This window comes from Stomoxys calcitrans, chromosome 5 (assembly GCF_963082655.1).
Source record: "Stomoxys calcitrans chromosome 5, idStoCalc2.1, whole genome shotgun sequence".
Lineage (NCBI taxonomy): Eukaryota > Metazoa > Arthropoda > Insecta > Diptera > Muscidae > Stomoxys > Stomoxys calcitrans.
The window spans coordinates 119,108,220-119,124,011 of record NC_081556.1 but is presented as its reverse complement, the minus strand read 5'-3'; the positions used below and the strand labels follow the sequence as shown (position 1 = coordinate 119,124,011).

General features: G+C 37.9%; 1 protein-coding gene across 1 annotated transcript; it reads right to left on the bottom strand.

Moving 5' to 3' along the window:
- Positions 1–7,936: 7,936 nt before the first annotated feature.
- Positions 7,937–8,950, bottom strand: LOC106090008 (uncharacterized). Its single transcript, XM_013256042.2, has one exon. It carries the CDS (start codon positions 8,948–8,950, stop codon positions 7,937–7,939), a length of 1,014 nt encoding a protein of 337 aa, XP_013111496.2.
- Positions 8,951–15,792: the final 6,842 nt, after the last annotated feature.

The following is a 15,792-nucleotide window of genomic DNA, read 5'->3' as shown; positions in this document are numbered from 1 at the left end:
TTAAAATTCAGTAAAATATTCAAAGGTGGAAAAACAGTACAAACATTTAAAATTAAATTCTTTTTATTTCATAAGATTTATGATTTTCAAATTAAAGTTTTTAATCTTCGTCATTGCTATCCATTAGCTGGGCAACTGCATCAATTTGGTCTGTGAAATATTGGTATAGAATTATAATGCCAATTGTAAGAAGCATTAACGAAATTATCTGAAATTAGAGAATATAATTTTTAACTTATTTTCTAGTCTATACAATCACAACTTACTATGAAAAAGTTCCACAACTTAAATTGCACCAATCCGAAAAGTTTCAAATTTAGTTGTTCCTTCAAAATGCGTTTTATTTCCAATAAAATTTCATACTTCTCTTTGGTAATGCTTTTGGGATCCGAAAGTTTTTTCTCTATTTCATTTGTGAAGTCCTTTTTCTAAAAAAAACATAAAAACAAAAAAATAAGAGAAATTGTTAAAAAAAAATCTTAGAAATTATACCCATAAGATGTTATACGTTCGGAAAAGTCAAAACTTGGGCACCATGATTTCTGCCAAATCAGCTGATGTCAACTCGCGAAATTATTGAAATCTCAAAAAGTCAAATCGGGGGATCGGTTTATATAGAGGCTCTCTGTTTATGTTCCTATTTGCGAAATCGAACAAAAAAAAGCTTCAAGGAACTCAAGAAGTCAAATCGGAGGATCGGTTTATATGGGGGCTATATCTTCTTATATATATTGTAACAAGTAAGAGCGTGTTAAGTTCAGCCGGGCCTAATTATTCCCGGTATCCCTTTTTAGGTTAACAAAGGATAAAGGAAAAGAATTTCTATGCTATTGGAGCTATATCACGGTATGGTCCGATTCGAACCATAAATGATTTGAATATTGGGGACCATATTAGAAGTCATTGTGTAAAATTTCAGCCAAATCGAATAAGAATTACGCTCTTTATGGGCTCAAGAGTGAAATAGGGAGATCGGTTTATAGGGGTGCTGTATCAGGCTTTAGACCGATTCAGATCATATTTGGCATATATTGAAGGTCTTGTGAGAAGCCGTTGTACAAAATTTCAGCCAAATCGGATAATAATTGCGCCCTCTAGAGACTCAAGAAGTCAAGGTCCCAGAATTGTTTATATGGCAGCTATATCAGGTTATGGACGGATTTGAACCATATTTGGTACAGTTGTTGGAAGTAATATCAAAACACGTCATGGCAAATTTCAGCAAAATCGGATAAGAATTGCGACCTCTTGTGGCTCAAGAAGCCAAGACTCCAAATCGGTTTATATGGCAGCTCTATCAGGTTATGGACCGATTTGAACCATTTTTAATACAGTTGTTGGAAGTCATAACAAAACACCTCATGCAACATTTCGGCCAAATCGGCTAATAATTGCGTCCTGCAGTGGCTCAAGAAGTCAAGAAATCCAGATCGGTTTATATGGCAGCTATATCAGGTTATGGACCGATTTGAACTATTCTTAACACAGTTATTGGAAGTCATAACAAAACACGTCGTGCAAAATTTCAGCCAAATCGGATAGAAATTGCGCACTCTAGACGCTCTAGACGCTCAAGAGGTCAAGACCCCAGATGGGTTTATATGACAGCTATATCAGGTTATGGACCGATTTCAACCACACACTCCACAGTTGTTGGAAGTCATAATAAAACATATCATGCAAAATTTCAGCCAAATTCGATAAGAATTGTGCCCTCTAGCGGCTCAAGAAGTCAAGATCCAAGATCGGTTTATATAACAGCTATATCAAAACATGGACCGATATGGCCCATTTACCATCCCAACCGACCTACACTTATAAGAAGTATTTGTGCAAAATTTCAAGTGGCTAGCTTTACTTTTTCGAAAGTAAGCGCGCTTTCGACAGACAGACGGACGGATATGGCTAGATCGACTTAAAACATTTATAAGAACATTTATACTTTATGGGGTCTAAGATGAATATTTAGAGGTGTTATAAACAGAAAGACGAAATTAGTATACCCCCGTCCTATAGTGGAGGGTATAAAAATCAATTTCTGTTTGTTTGTTGGTTTGTTTGTTTGTCTTTCCGTATAGGCTCAAAAGCGACTTAACCAATTTTCTTGAAATTTTCACAGATGGCGCATAATGCTGAAAATAGGGTACTACATCTTTTGATATCGGAAGGGGGGGCGGACCCTCCCCCTTACCTAAATTTTCAGAAACGCTAGATCGCGAAGATGAGTGGTGCGATTTAAGCGAGATTTTATTTGCCCTCTTATAGTAACCTAAAAAGAAAATTTGGTATCCAAATTTCAGTTGGGGTGCCTAGGGGGGCCGCACAGTGTTGCCCCGGTGGACAAAAATGCAAAAATCGGAAATGAAAATTTTTATGAAATCTTTTACTAATCTTTTAGAAAACACTTCAAATATGAAGAATTTAAAAAAAAATAATTATATTTGAAGTTCCTCGTCATCTAATGGGCGTTTTCGTACGAAGGTTTTTTAACAAATGGATGATGCATATTTTTTCCCAAAAATTAAAATTTCTGTTTATGTAAACAAAATTGATTTTTTATTTATTGGGGTACCAAAATAGAATAAGATCTTAAAGAGGACATAATTGACAGCACATTTGTCAACGTAAGGTGTCACTGACATGAACATATGGTTAGTACCGTTACTTTTAAATAAGAGGCAAAAATAAAGCAATTACTGTCAAAAGTGAAATTTTCAGCAGAGTGGATCTAAAAAAGTCCAACTGGGACCACGCTAACTCTTTTTCAGCGTTCTTCAGTGAAGTGTCCTGAATCAAAAAGGCTAAATTTCAGCTGCACCAACTTGCACCATTTGCGTATATAGTGTTATATTATATTAAAGCTAAAATGAAAGTGCGTGAGTTGTATAATATTTGGTTGTCTGTTAAAGCAGTAAACCCAACGCATGTAAACAAAGTAATAATAAACAAAATCGAAAGCAATGGCAACAAGTTACTGAATGAACAAGACAAAGAAAAAATAAAATCAACTTTAAAGAAGTTCAACAAAAAATGGGTTAAATGTTCCCGTATGAAACTAAGGTTTGAATCATCCAATAATATTTGGCTGGATACCGACATGCGTCTGGGCGTAAATGATTTCTTTGAGGTAATTAAAACATTTTTTTTAAAGCTTATCACCACTATGACCAAAAATATTTAAAATTAGGAACCAAGTACTAGTGGCAGTAGAGGAAGACCACGAAAGTCCTTTGAAGAATCGTGCAATAGAACAAAGAGAAGGCGAGTGGATGAGTTAGTTACATCGAATTCATCAGAATTAATTAAAAAAGCTGCGGAAAAGCTAACTATCCTGAGTAATCAAAGCACCATATCAGTTAAAGAGGCTTTGGGCTTGTACGTTGATATGGATTTGTCCTATAGAACATACAATATGATGAGAAATTTAGTAAATTCATTTCATAAGGATTGTTTCCCATCGTATAAGGCTTTATTCAAATCTAAACAAGAACTTATACCACATGATATCGAGGTAACAGAGAGCTCTGCAGAAATTCCATTGCAGTCTCTATTAAATCAAACCGCAAAAAGCTTGATGGACTCCCATAACTTGTGCCCCAAAAAAGATATTACATTAGAATGTAAATGGGGGTTCGATGGAAGTTCGAACCACAGCGTATATAAACAAAAATTTTCGAACCCAAGAATTAATGATGAGTTTATATTTGTGGCATCTCTGGTACCATTGCGATTTTTTGATCCTAAAACCTCCACAACATTATGGGAAAACGATCGCCATTCCTCACCCAGATATTGTCGACCAATAAAATTCATGTTTATGAAAGAAAACCCTGATTTGGTGAGAGATGTGGAACGGAATATTTCACTTCAAATCGAAAGCTTGAACAGCTTTCACCATGAAGAAAAAAACGTAAATGTTAGTTTTTCTATGAAGCTAACTATGATAGATGGCGCTGTCTTAAATGTTCTTACGAATAATAAAAGCAGTTCAAATTGTTGTATTTGTGGGGCGAAGCCTACCGAAATGAACTCAACTGCAGTGTCTGAACGCGATGTAAATGAAGAGCATTATAAATATGGACTCTCGACGCTGCATGCTAGAATTAAGTTTTTTGAATGTATACTCCATATTGCGTATAAGTTAAAAGTGAGAAAATGGAGGGTTTCAAAAGAACAGGAGAAACAAGTAGTTTCTGAAACTAAGTCACAGATTCAAAAAAAAAATTAAAGAACAATTAGGATTAATAGTAGATAAAGTTAAAAATGGTTATGGCACAACAAACGATGGAAATAGCGCCAGAACATTTTTCTCAAATATTGAAATTGCATCGAAAATAACTGGAGTTGATAACAATTTAATACGAAACTTTTCAATAATACTGCGAACTATTTCAAGTGGATCAAAAATAAATATAGAAAATTTCGATACGCTCTTGAAGGAAACAAGGGATTTGTATTTAAGCAAGTATGCTTGGTATTTCATGCCAGCTACGGTGCACAAAGTACTTGTCCATGGAATAGGATTCATAAAATATTTCTCAATTCCTATTGGAATTTTGTCAGAGGAGGCAATGGAGTCATGCCATAAAATAATCAGAAAGGCAAGACTAGAGCATACACGAAAGTGCGACAGAGAAAAAACTAATAAAGATTTGTTTGTATATATGATTTTACACTCAGAGCCATCCATTAGTGTTTTAAGTCAAAAGAATAGAAATATCTCCGAAAACTTAAATGATATTCAATATTATATTGAGCAAGATTGAAAACCATACAAAGAAATGTTGATACCTTTTTTGAAGTGTTATTATGTTTTATGTTGTTTTATAAGAAATATGAAATAAAAAATTAAATAAAATAAATTTGAAAAAAATTTCGCTTTACATTGGTTCAAGAAGTCAAATCGGGAGATCGGATTATATGGGAGCTATATCAGGACATAGTCCGATTTGAACCATACTTACCATGGATGTTGAAAGTCATAACAGTAGCCTTTGTGCAAAATTTCAGCGAAATCGGATAACAACTGCGACCTCCAGGAGCTCAAGAAGTCAAATCGGGAGATCGGTTTATATGGGAGCTATATCAGGATATAGCCCGATTTGGTCCATACTTAATGTTTTTCTTAATTTAAGTCAAATATACATGTATTTAAAATTTTAGAGCTCTATCTTAACTCTAACTATTTTTGTCCAACGAATGTATGAAGAGGCAACACTGTGGGCCGCCCCTCAAGCCAACCAAATATATATATAATATATATATATATACATATACCAATCACGACCATATGCGACTCAAATGAAAGGCATTTAAGAGTAGAAAACGTATCCGATATCCAATTGTAGGACCAAGTACTTGGGGGGTACCACCCCAGCCCTCAAAACTCCCCTAAATCGGACATATTTATCGACCATAGCAATATGGGGTTCAAACAAATACGAATCTGATATCCAAATGTAGGACCAAGAGTTGGCAAGGGTGCCGCCCATTCCTCAAAACACCCCCTCAAAGAGGACAAATTTACCGACCATAGCAATATGGGGCTCAAATGAAAGGTTTTCGGGAGTAAAGCACAAATTTGCTATCAACATTAAGGGAAAAAGAAAAGTGGGCCACCCCACCCCCATAACACCCCAATGGTAAGTATTTGCTTACCAATTCAATATGGGGCTCAAATAAAAGGTATTTTAGAGTAGAACACGAACCTAATATATATTTTCAGAGCAAAGTCACTCAGTGGCGGCCCCATCCTCGAAAACATTCCCACTACCCAAACCGGCCATAGCAATATCGTACTCAAAGGAAAGGTATTTGGGAGTAGAACACGAATCCTTTATCAACATTGGGAAACAAATGTTTATAGGGCCACCCCATCCCCATAACACCCCTAGCTGGGAGGGACGGAACTCAAAATGTGCTTCAAAAGCAGCAGCTACTTAAGCATTTAAGGAGAAATCGTACACACCGCATGTGCACAGTGTTATGAGAAAGAGTGGTTCAACTGCTTTCTCACCTGCCCCTGGATGCGTACGGAAGCTAATCATAACAAGATCTAATGAATCTTGTGAGGATGAATTCCTGGCGGAATCGGAAGACGAGGCTAAAGCAACAGTTTTGGAAGTTCTGAATCCTGACTATGGTTCGGTTTATCCAGATAAATCTCCACCATTGTGAGGCCGCTTCGGCGGCACTAAAGGTGCTCCTGATGGCATTTGAAATGCTTCTTATCCAGGAACCATGGATGTGTGGAGGAATTGTTTGTGGATTAAGAATTTCGGAATTTAAAAGCATTAAGCATTGAAGATTCAGTAGTAGCCAGCCTTGTAATAAATAAGTCACATTACTGGCTGGTTTCCCTATATATGGCACACGATTCAGAGATGCCCCCTTCAAGCCTTAGTTGCTGGTTGAAACCGCTTCTGCAAGGAAAGAGCCTCATTGCAGGAAGTGATGCTAATGCACATCACCAAAAATGGGAAAGTTCTGATGTCGTATATATTGTAAGTAGCAATCTGGCGATTTGTAATAAATAAACCGACCTTTATTATCAGGAACAGGTAGGAAGTACTGGATATTACCTTTGTATCGGAAATCATAAGCGCAAGAATATGCGACTGGGAATTGTGTTGGATGACCACAGCTTCTCTCTTCATTATTATATTAGTTTCAGCCTTGCAGAAAATACTGCAGAAGTGGTCCCTCGACTAAACAGAGTATACGTGGATTGGGATAAATTTCAGCACAAATTCTGCCCTTTTATTTCTTCTAGACCAGAAAAGGAAGTGGAAACTAATACCTTTTGGGGACTTTCATAACTGGCCTAGTACATTTACCTATACAGGAATTTCTAACCTCAGATTGGCATCATGCTTCCTAAACCGTATCTTAATGCTCCTCAGTCACTGAAGTCTCTGAGGATTGCATGAACATTTCATTAAGGACGACAGATATACCTCTCTCATACCTCCGCTGAACATTTTTCTGATGTCCACGACGAGATTTTAACCCCGGCGTTTAGCTTCAAAGGCGGGCATGCTAACATCTGAAGTACGGTGTTCCCGTCCTCTGTGGAGTGGTATTCTCATATAAGACCCATTCTATGGTCTAATAGAAAGGATGACTAGTGGATATATTGGGTTGTCCAAAAAGTAATTGCGGATTTTTTAAAAGACGGTAAATGCATTTTTAATAAAACTTAGAATAAACTTTAATCAAATATACTTTTTTTACACTTTTTTTCTAAAGCAAGCTAAAAGTAACGGCTGATAACTGACAGAAGAAAGAATGCAATTACAGAGTCACAAGCTGTGAAAAAATTTGTCAACGCCTACTATATGAAAAGTCCGCAGTTACTTTTTGGGCAACCCAATATTAAGGTGGGAATCTGTACATGGATGCGGATTCTGGTCTGATATCAATCGGAAAAGGGACAGACGAAATGCTTTAGTCAAGATATCTTTGAAGACAAAAACAGGTATCAAAACTGTAACCTGCGCGATAGATCCGTTGGCGACCCGCATAGGAATGGTTTTTGATGGGAATGAGATAAAGAATGCGACGAGAGTGAGACGATCGAGCACTTGCTATATTAATGTACAGGTCTGGGTTCGTAGAGTGCAAATAGCAAATTGTGCCCATGAACATTCCACTAAAGAACAGGGGCAAAGTTCACACATTCCGATTCAAGATTTGAGCTCAATGATAATTGACCCGCTTTTTATAGCCGAGTCCGAACGGTGTGCCACAGTGCGACACCTCTTGGGAGAGAAGTTTTCACATGGCATAGTTCCTCATAAATGTTGCCAGCATTAGGAGGCGAAAACCACCGCCGAACATTTTTTCTGATGGTCTCGCCAGGATAGACTGACATGTTAACCTCTGCGCTGCAAGACCGCACTACGGTATAGTGCGGTCCTTGTAATTTGTCCGAAAACTAACAACAAATACTCACCATTCTGTCAAATAACATCTGGATGATAATAAGTAGATGATAATCCATGGAAATACAGGCAAATATCACGTAATTAGCAGCATAGAATACTCGACGATTTCTTCCAATGAATACAAGATGCCAAGTTTTTTCGAAATAAATGCGAGTAAAGATTCCATATAGCAGACAATTGAAGTTAAGACCATTAAGGACGAACATTTGTCGTTGCAAAATCCCATTCCATGATTTCAAATAATTGGCAATGGCTTGAATGGTTTTAAGCACCTTGTCATATGTTTCCAGAGTTACAGCTTCACTGGGTATATTCGTGGCCATTTCTACTGCTCCCTCGTTAGACTTAAGGACAGGATTAATAATTTCTACAACAACTGGCTGCTTGTCCTCTACGGTTGTTAATCCAAGCTTAAGCTGGAGACCGGCCAATTCATGGCGTATAAGCCATATGCTTAAATTATGAAGTCTCAAAGATCCGGCCAACATGAAATGTGGTATGAATAAGGCCAAAGCTATCATTATATGATCGGCAGGAGGTAATTCGAAATCCATTTCAATGGCTATGTACAAACCAAAGCCAAAGGCCACGGTTAAAGTGATGAAAAACAGGAGATAAGTCAAAAGCTCATTACGCCAATCGTTCCTTGGCGATCCTTCTTCGCTTTCGGGTTTCATTGTCAATACGGCCACTAAACCATTGAGAACGCCTGTCAGAGATCTCCATTCGATAATGCAGAATATGAAAACCTTTAGACCCAACCATATGTGGAGTATCATGAGATTTTTTAAAAAAGGCGACAAATCCAAGGCGATTTTCAATAGCGATGACCGCTCAAAATGATGACCAAAAGACACGGCATATATAAGGGCCACTATTATGAAATGTAAGATGCTCCATAGCGATAGACGGAAACGAAGACTTTTTGGATCCAAACCACGTAGTTGGTAAGTAGTCCATAGCAGATAACCGCTGGTCACACGCAATACACGCCGATAGTTCATAATGAAAAGTCGAGGTTAAACTGAATTTTTGTCTTTGTCAATGACTTTTTAATGTCCCCTGATCGTACCATGTTTGATATGGTCAGAGTGCAAGATAATATCTTTGGTTAATGGAGCGTTATGGAGAGTGGGTGATTTGGTTTTGATTTTGTAAATATTTTAGTACAAGCGATTATAGGGTAATTTGGTGCAGATACATGTACATACTCAAACAAATGATTTAGTTTTTCAAACTGACCTTGGAATAAAAAAGTAAACGATTTTATTAAAAAAAAATAAACTCCTTGACCTTCTGCAGTGCTTCTAAGAGAACATAAATTTTAAGGTGGGGGTCCGTTATTACTATTCCTTTGTTTCTCATAGTTTTCCGGGGGCGGGTTACTGGCCCAGCGCCCCAACCGCATGGGTTTTGTGGGATTGCCCATGTATCCCTCGTTGTGGCAAGCCGCTTGCTCGAAGATCCGACGCTCGCCCCCAGCCGCCCCTAACCTGGGAGCAGACGCTGATGTTTTACCAACTCCGACGTTGGTGGCGAAGAGGATACCGCAGAACCAATCAATGATGATGGTATAGAATGTTTACCTCCTAGTCACAATGAGGTCCAAATAGCAGTGACCCGACTAAAGAACAACAAGGCTGCAGGAGCCGACGGGTTACCCGTTGAACTATTTAAGACCGGAAGCGACACGCTGATAAGGCGTATGCATCAGCTTATCTGCGCAATCTGGCTAGAAGAACGCATACCCGATTATTGGGAACCTCAGCATACTATGTTCCGTACAAAAGAAAGGAGACAAGACGGAATGTACCAACTACAGAGGAATAAGTCTCCTCCACATCGCATACAAGATACTCTTGAGCGTACTGTGTGAAAGATTACAACCTTAAGTCAATGAGATAATTGGGCCCTATCAATGCGGCTTTAGACCTGGTAAATCCACCCTAGATCAGATATTCACACTGCGCCAAATCCTGGAAAAGACCCGAGAAGGACAAATCAACCCCTACCATTTCTTGGTTGATTACAAAGCCGCCTTCGATACTGCTTTACGTTCAAAGGTATTTCAAGCCATGTCTGAGTTTGGTATCCCTGCAAAATTAATAAGACTGCAGGATGACGCTTGCTGATCAGTAAGAATAGGAGAGAATCTCCCCGAACCATTTAATACCAAACGAGGTTTCAGACAAGGAGACAGCCTATTGTGTGATCTCTTTAACATCCTGCTGGAGAAGATTATACGAGATGCAGGTGTGAATAGATGTGGCACACTAATCACAAGAGAACACATGCTACTCGCCTATGCCGACGACATCGATATCATAGGTCGGTCACCGAAAGTAGTAACTGCAGCCTTTGAAAGAATCGAAGGAGAGTCAGTGAAAATGGGTCTGGCTGTAAATGGAGATAAGACGAAATGGATGGTTTTAGCTCCCGAAAAGCCTTGCACAACCGAGCAGATAAAGAAAATGGAGAAAGTTGGGAACCACAACTTTGAGACAGCCAGTAACTTTATCTACCTCGGCACCGCCGTAACCGAAACGAATGACACCAGTTTTGAGATTAAGCGAAGAATATTACAGGCAAACAGATGCTACTTTGGACTAAGTAAGCAGTTTAGAAACAAGGCCACCTCTCGACAAATGAAGTTTACACTATACAAGACACTGATACTACCCATGTTGTTATGTGGCTCTGAGGCATGGGTACTTGTGAAAGCAGATGAGGCAGTGCTTGGAGTATTTGAGAGAAAGATTCTTCGTAAAATATATGGACCAGTTTGCGTTAATGGAGAATATAGGCGACGTATGAACTGTATGATGACGATAGCATAGTTACACGCATCAAAATAGAACGGCTGCGTTGGCTAGGTCATATTGTCAGAATGGATGAAGAAGCTCCAGGAACGCAAACCGGGAAGACCAAAAGCCAGTTGAAAAGATCAAGTGGTGGGAGACACCTCGAAACTTGGTGTCAGAGATTTTAGAATGATCGCAGAAGATCGAGGCGATTGAAAGGCTTTTCTACGTTAGGCTTGTGGAACAAAGGTTCTGTCATAGCCAATAAAAGTAAAGTACGAACTCGGACTATAGCTTGACATAGCTGCCATATAGATCGATTTGCTAATTTTAGCTATTGAAGGCTCATAGAGCGCACATTGCAATAGATTGCTTTTAAACTAGGAGTAATGAGATTCATTAGCGAGCGTCTCGTGAGTTGTCCGTGTCTCGTGAGTTGTCATAAGTGTCGCGAGCATTATTTAAGTCATTCACGTACGAATAATGTTAATCCAATTACGGTCACGCACGATCACGTGAGTGGATTTAGATCTCAGGTGATTATTCACATATGATACCTCTAGTAGCGATTTCCTGGTCGGACTATCACGGTATACTTAGCTCTGGGATCGGGCCATTCGAGGGGAAGGAAGGCCATTAGGTTTGCTAATTTCAGGCCACCAAATGGTGGCTGGAAATAAGCTAGTTTACCAGTCGGTTCGCTGACGAATCTTGGCCAAACAACGGAATCAGCAAACCCAAGCAAGTGGGATCTGCTAGGTAGTTTAGTTGATGTTTTACGATGACTACGCGAATAGGGTGGCGAATGCTATGAGTAGCAGGTAGTTTCTCATTGAAATTGAAATTCAAACACCGTTAAATTTTTGAAAATCTCTTTCAATAATGGTGCTGTCAAGTCGAAGGACCAGTTTATATGGTCATATATCCAATCCCCAGCAACCTTAATCAATTGGAAGTTTCTGTGCAAAATTTCAGCCGGATATCTTTAGATCAAGAGTATATAATATATACTTAATGGGGTCGCAGATCCATATTTTGAGGTGCTACAAACGGAATGACTGCCTCCCATTCTATGATGATGGGTGTAAAAAGGGGTACTTATGTTAGGGCTGAGGAAGCAGGACATTTTGATAGGTCGGAGAACTGGGTGTTTCAGATCCCCAAGAGGCTTTTCTATGCTTATGTCAATGAGATCTCTTTTACTCTCCACCATAGGATGGTGGGTCATAAAAACTTCATCATTCTGATTGCGATGAGCACTTTATTGCAATATTTCTCGAAATCTGAACCAATTCGACCAAACTCTGCAGATATTGTCGAGGTAAACGTGGTACAAAATTTTGGAAAGATTGGTCTATAAATGCGCTTGCAGTGGCTATATCGAAATCGTAACCGATTTCTATGAAATTCACAAGTATGTTGAGAGTCAACAGAAAATCCCTTCTGTGAAATTTCGATAGAATCGGTTAACAAATGGCCACATTATTGCAAAACTAGTCCAAATCCGACGAACATATATATGGGAGCTATATTCAAATCTGAACCGATTTGTTTTTCGTCGTGTATGTCATAAAAAGTTACCTGCTAAATTTCAAGACGATCGGTTGAAAATTGTGACCTGTAGTGTGTGCACAAATTAACATGGATAGACGGACATAGCTAAATCGAATCAAAAAGTGATTCTGAGTCGATTGTTATGCTTATCAATGGATCTATATCTCTTCCTTCTGGGTGTTACAAACAAATGCACTAACTTATATGGTATGTTCTACTGTGGTTGTGTAGGCTATACAAATGTTACTCAGCTGTTCGTACGACCTCACATTGTGCATCCTGATGTACGTCAAATACGAATAGAGCGCGCTCTAATATGACTTATATTCTCATATGTATAGTATTGGGTTGCCCAAAAAGTAATTGCGGATTTTTTAAAAGAAAGTAAATGCATTTTTAATAATACTTAGAATTCACTTTTTTTCTAAAGCAAGCTAAAAGTAACAGCTGATAACTGACCGAAGAAAGAATGCAATTACAGAGTCACAAGCTGTGAAAAAATTTGTCAACGCCGACTATATGAAAAATCCGCAATTACTTTTTGGGCAACCCAATATTTTTTTATGGGTTTGTGTCTACATGTATGTTTGATGAAATAAGAGCCCGCTTTATTCGAAAGAGTTGCATATTTATGTTAAAAAAATTGAAATTTTTCATATAAAACACGATATTTTCAACATTCAGAATTGCTTTCTTTGAAAATACATATCGTGTGATAGCAGCTTAAGAGAAATTTAAACCCTATGCTTATGCTCGAGAAAAAAAGCAGTTGATCATTCTCATTCGCTACAGTTCAAAGAAAAACAAAAGGCCTACCTACTACCTACACTTGGTTAAACTGAAAACCAAAACAATCCGTATGTATATCGTATGTATATCGTATACGCGTGTACATACAGTATATTACACGCTGATTTCAATATATGTATGTATTAATGAATTTATGTACTATGTACATATTTATCTGTTTCTGTTTGTACTTTCCCAGTAGTCTAGGTCACTAGTTTCAAGCCTATACATTCATTTATTCCAAAGTAATGAGTAAAGTGGTTCCACTATTGTTTACTTTCAGTGCAAGCAAGTGGTGAATTTCCCATTGGCTTGTTATAGGGAGTAACTAGTTGAAACTGGAACTAGTGCTACTACTGAATCCAAGAAACTAGATTGTGAATGTGTTTCTTTACATTAGTTGCAAAACTGTTACTGTTTAGTTATGGTTACTTATGGTATTAAATGTATTGTTAGTTATATTATACGTATAATTAGTTGTAATACTCATATTGACTTGACGATTTCACTTGAAAGGGGTTACTTTTACAAATCACTTCAATCAATCCTTATTACGTTCTGGAATGTGACTAAAACCCCGTTTACACTGCTCTTAAAATCCCGACTTAATGGCTCGATCATCTGTTTTGCTTTTACAAAATCAGCTGACAAGAGCCTCAAATCCGGATTTAATGAGCAGTGTAAACGGGGTTTAGAGACGCCTACAGTCTTCATGGCATAGCGGTATTTTGTTATACCCTACAACACCACTGTGGTACAGGGTATTATAAGTTTGTGCATTTGCAACGCTAAGAAGGAGAAGAGTTAGACCCATGGATAAGTGTACCGATCGACTCAGAATCACTTTCTGATTCGATTTAGCCATGTCTGTCTGTCCGTCTGTGAGTCCATGTATTCTTGTAATCAAAGGGCAGGTCGTATTTGTTGTCCTATCATCATATCACTTTTTTGGCCCAAGGACGAACGCTATAGATTTTGGTGGAAATCGGTTCAGATTTAGATATAGCTCCCATATATTGGGTTGCCCAAAAAGTAATTGCGGATTTTTCATATAGTCGGCGTTGACAAATTTTTTCACAGCTTGTGACTCTGTAATTGCATTCTTTCTTCTGTCAGTTATCAGCTGTTACTTTTAGCTTGCTTTAGAAAAAAAGTGTAAAATAAGTATATTTGATTAAAGTTCATCTAAGTTTTATGAAAAATGCATTTACTTTCTTTTAAAAAAATCCGCAATTACTTTTTGGGCAACCCAATATATGTATCTCCCAATTTACACTTAAATGGCCATAGTAAATACAATTTTCAACCGATTTGCACAAAATTTGGCACGGATTGTTCTGTTACTGATCTAAACATATCTGCAAAGTTTCATCAATCGGTTCAGATTTAGATAGAGCTCCTATATATATGTATCGCCCGATTTGCACTTAAATGACCGTAGTAACAACAATATTCAAACGATCTGTTTAAAAGTCGGTTCAGATTTAGATATAGTTCTCATATACATATTTATAATTGTGGGGTAGGTGTAGGGTATTATATTGTTGGCTCCGCCCGACTTTTGCCTTTCCTTACTGCCAATTCTTACTTATGACTGGTACTATATTCCTTTTTCACCATTAAAAACCCCATTTTTCACGATTTCTTTTTTGAAACATTACGAAAAACTAAAATAACAATTTTATTAAAAATTTGCCATAAGTAATGAGGGAATGTCCCACTGAATGAAGTCAGCAGGTTTTTCTGCTTTAAAATATATTACCTTAAAAAAACGTAATCGGCGAAAAATATCGCGAAAAGCGAATACAGTACCAGTCTTTACACGCAAGAAGCACCACCATTTTTATACCCTCCACCATAGAATGGGGTTATACTAATTTCGTCATTCTGTTTGTAACACTTCGAAATATGCGTCTGAGACCCCATAAAGTATATATATTCTTGATCGTCATGTCATTTTAAGTCGATCTAGCCATGTCCGTCCGTCCGTCTGTCTGTCGAAAGCACGCTAACTTTCGAAGGAGTAAAGATAGCCGCTTGAAATTTTGAACAAATATTTTGTATTAGTGTAGGACGGTTGGAATTGTAAATGGGCTAAATCGGTTCATGTTTTGATAAAGCTGCCATATTAACCGATCTTGGGTCTTGACTTCTTGAGCCTCTAGAAGGTGCAGTTCTTGTCCGATTTGACTGAAATTTTGCACGTAGTGTTTTGGTATCTCTTCCAACAACTGTGCTAAGTATGATTTAAATCGGTTCATAATCTGGTATAGCTGTCATATAAACCGATTTTGGATCTTGACTTCTTGAGCCAATAGAGCCAATAGATCGCACAATTCTCATACGATTTGGCTGACATTTTGGATGAGGTGTTTTGTTATGATTTCCAATAAATGTGCTAAGTATGGCGAAAGTCGGTACATAAGCTGATATAGCTGTCATATAAACCGATCTGGGATCTTGACATCTTGAGCCTCTAGAGGGCGCAATTCTCATGCGATTTGGCAGAAATTTTGTACAACAGCTTCTCTCATGACTTTAAACATACGTGTCTAATATGGTCTTAATCGATCAATAGCTTGATACAGCTCCTATATAAACCTATCTCCCGATTTGCCTTCTTGAGCCCCTACAAGGCGCATTTCATATTCGAATGAACTGAAATATTACACAATGACTTCTATAATGTTCGGCATTCATTA

Excerpts from the sequence above, each read along its gene's own strand:
- LOC106090008 (XM_013256042.2), bottom strand. The coding sequence starts at position 8,950 with ATGAACTATCGGCGTGTATTGCGTGTGACCAGCGGTTATCTGCTATGG.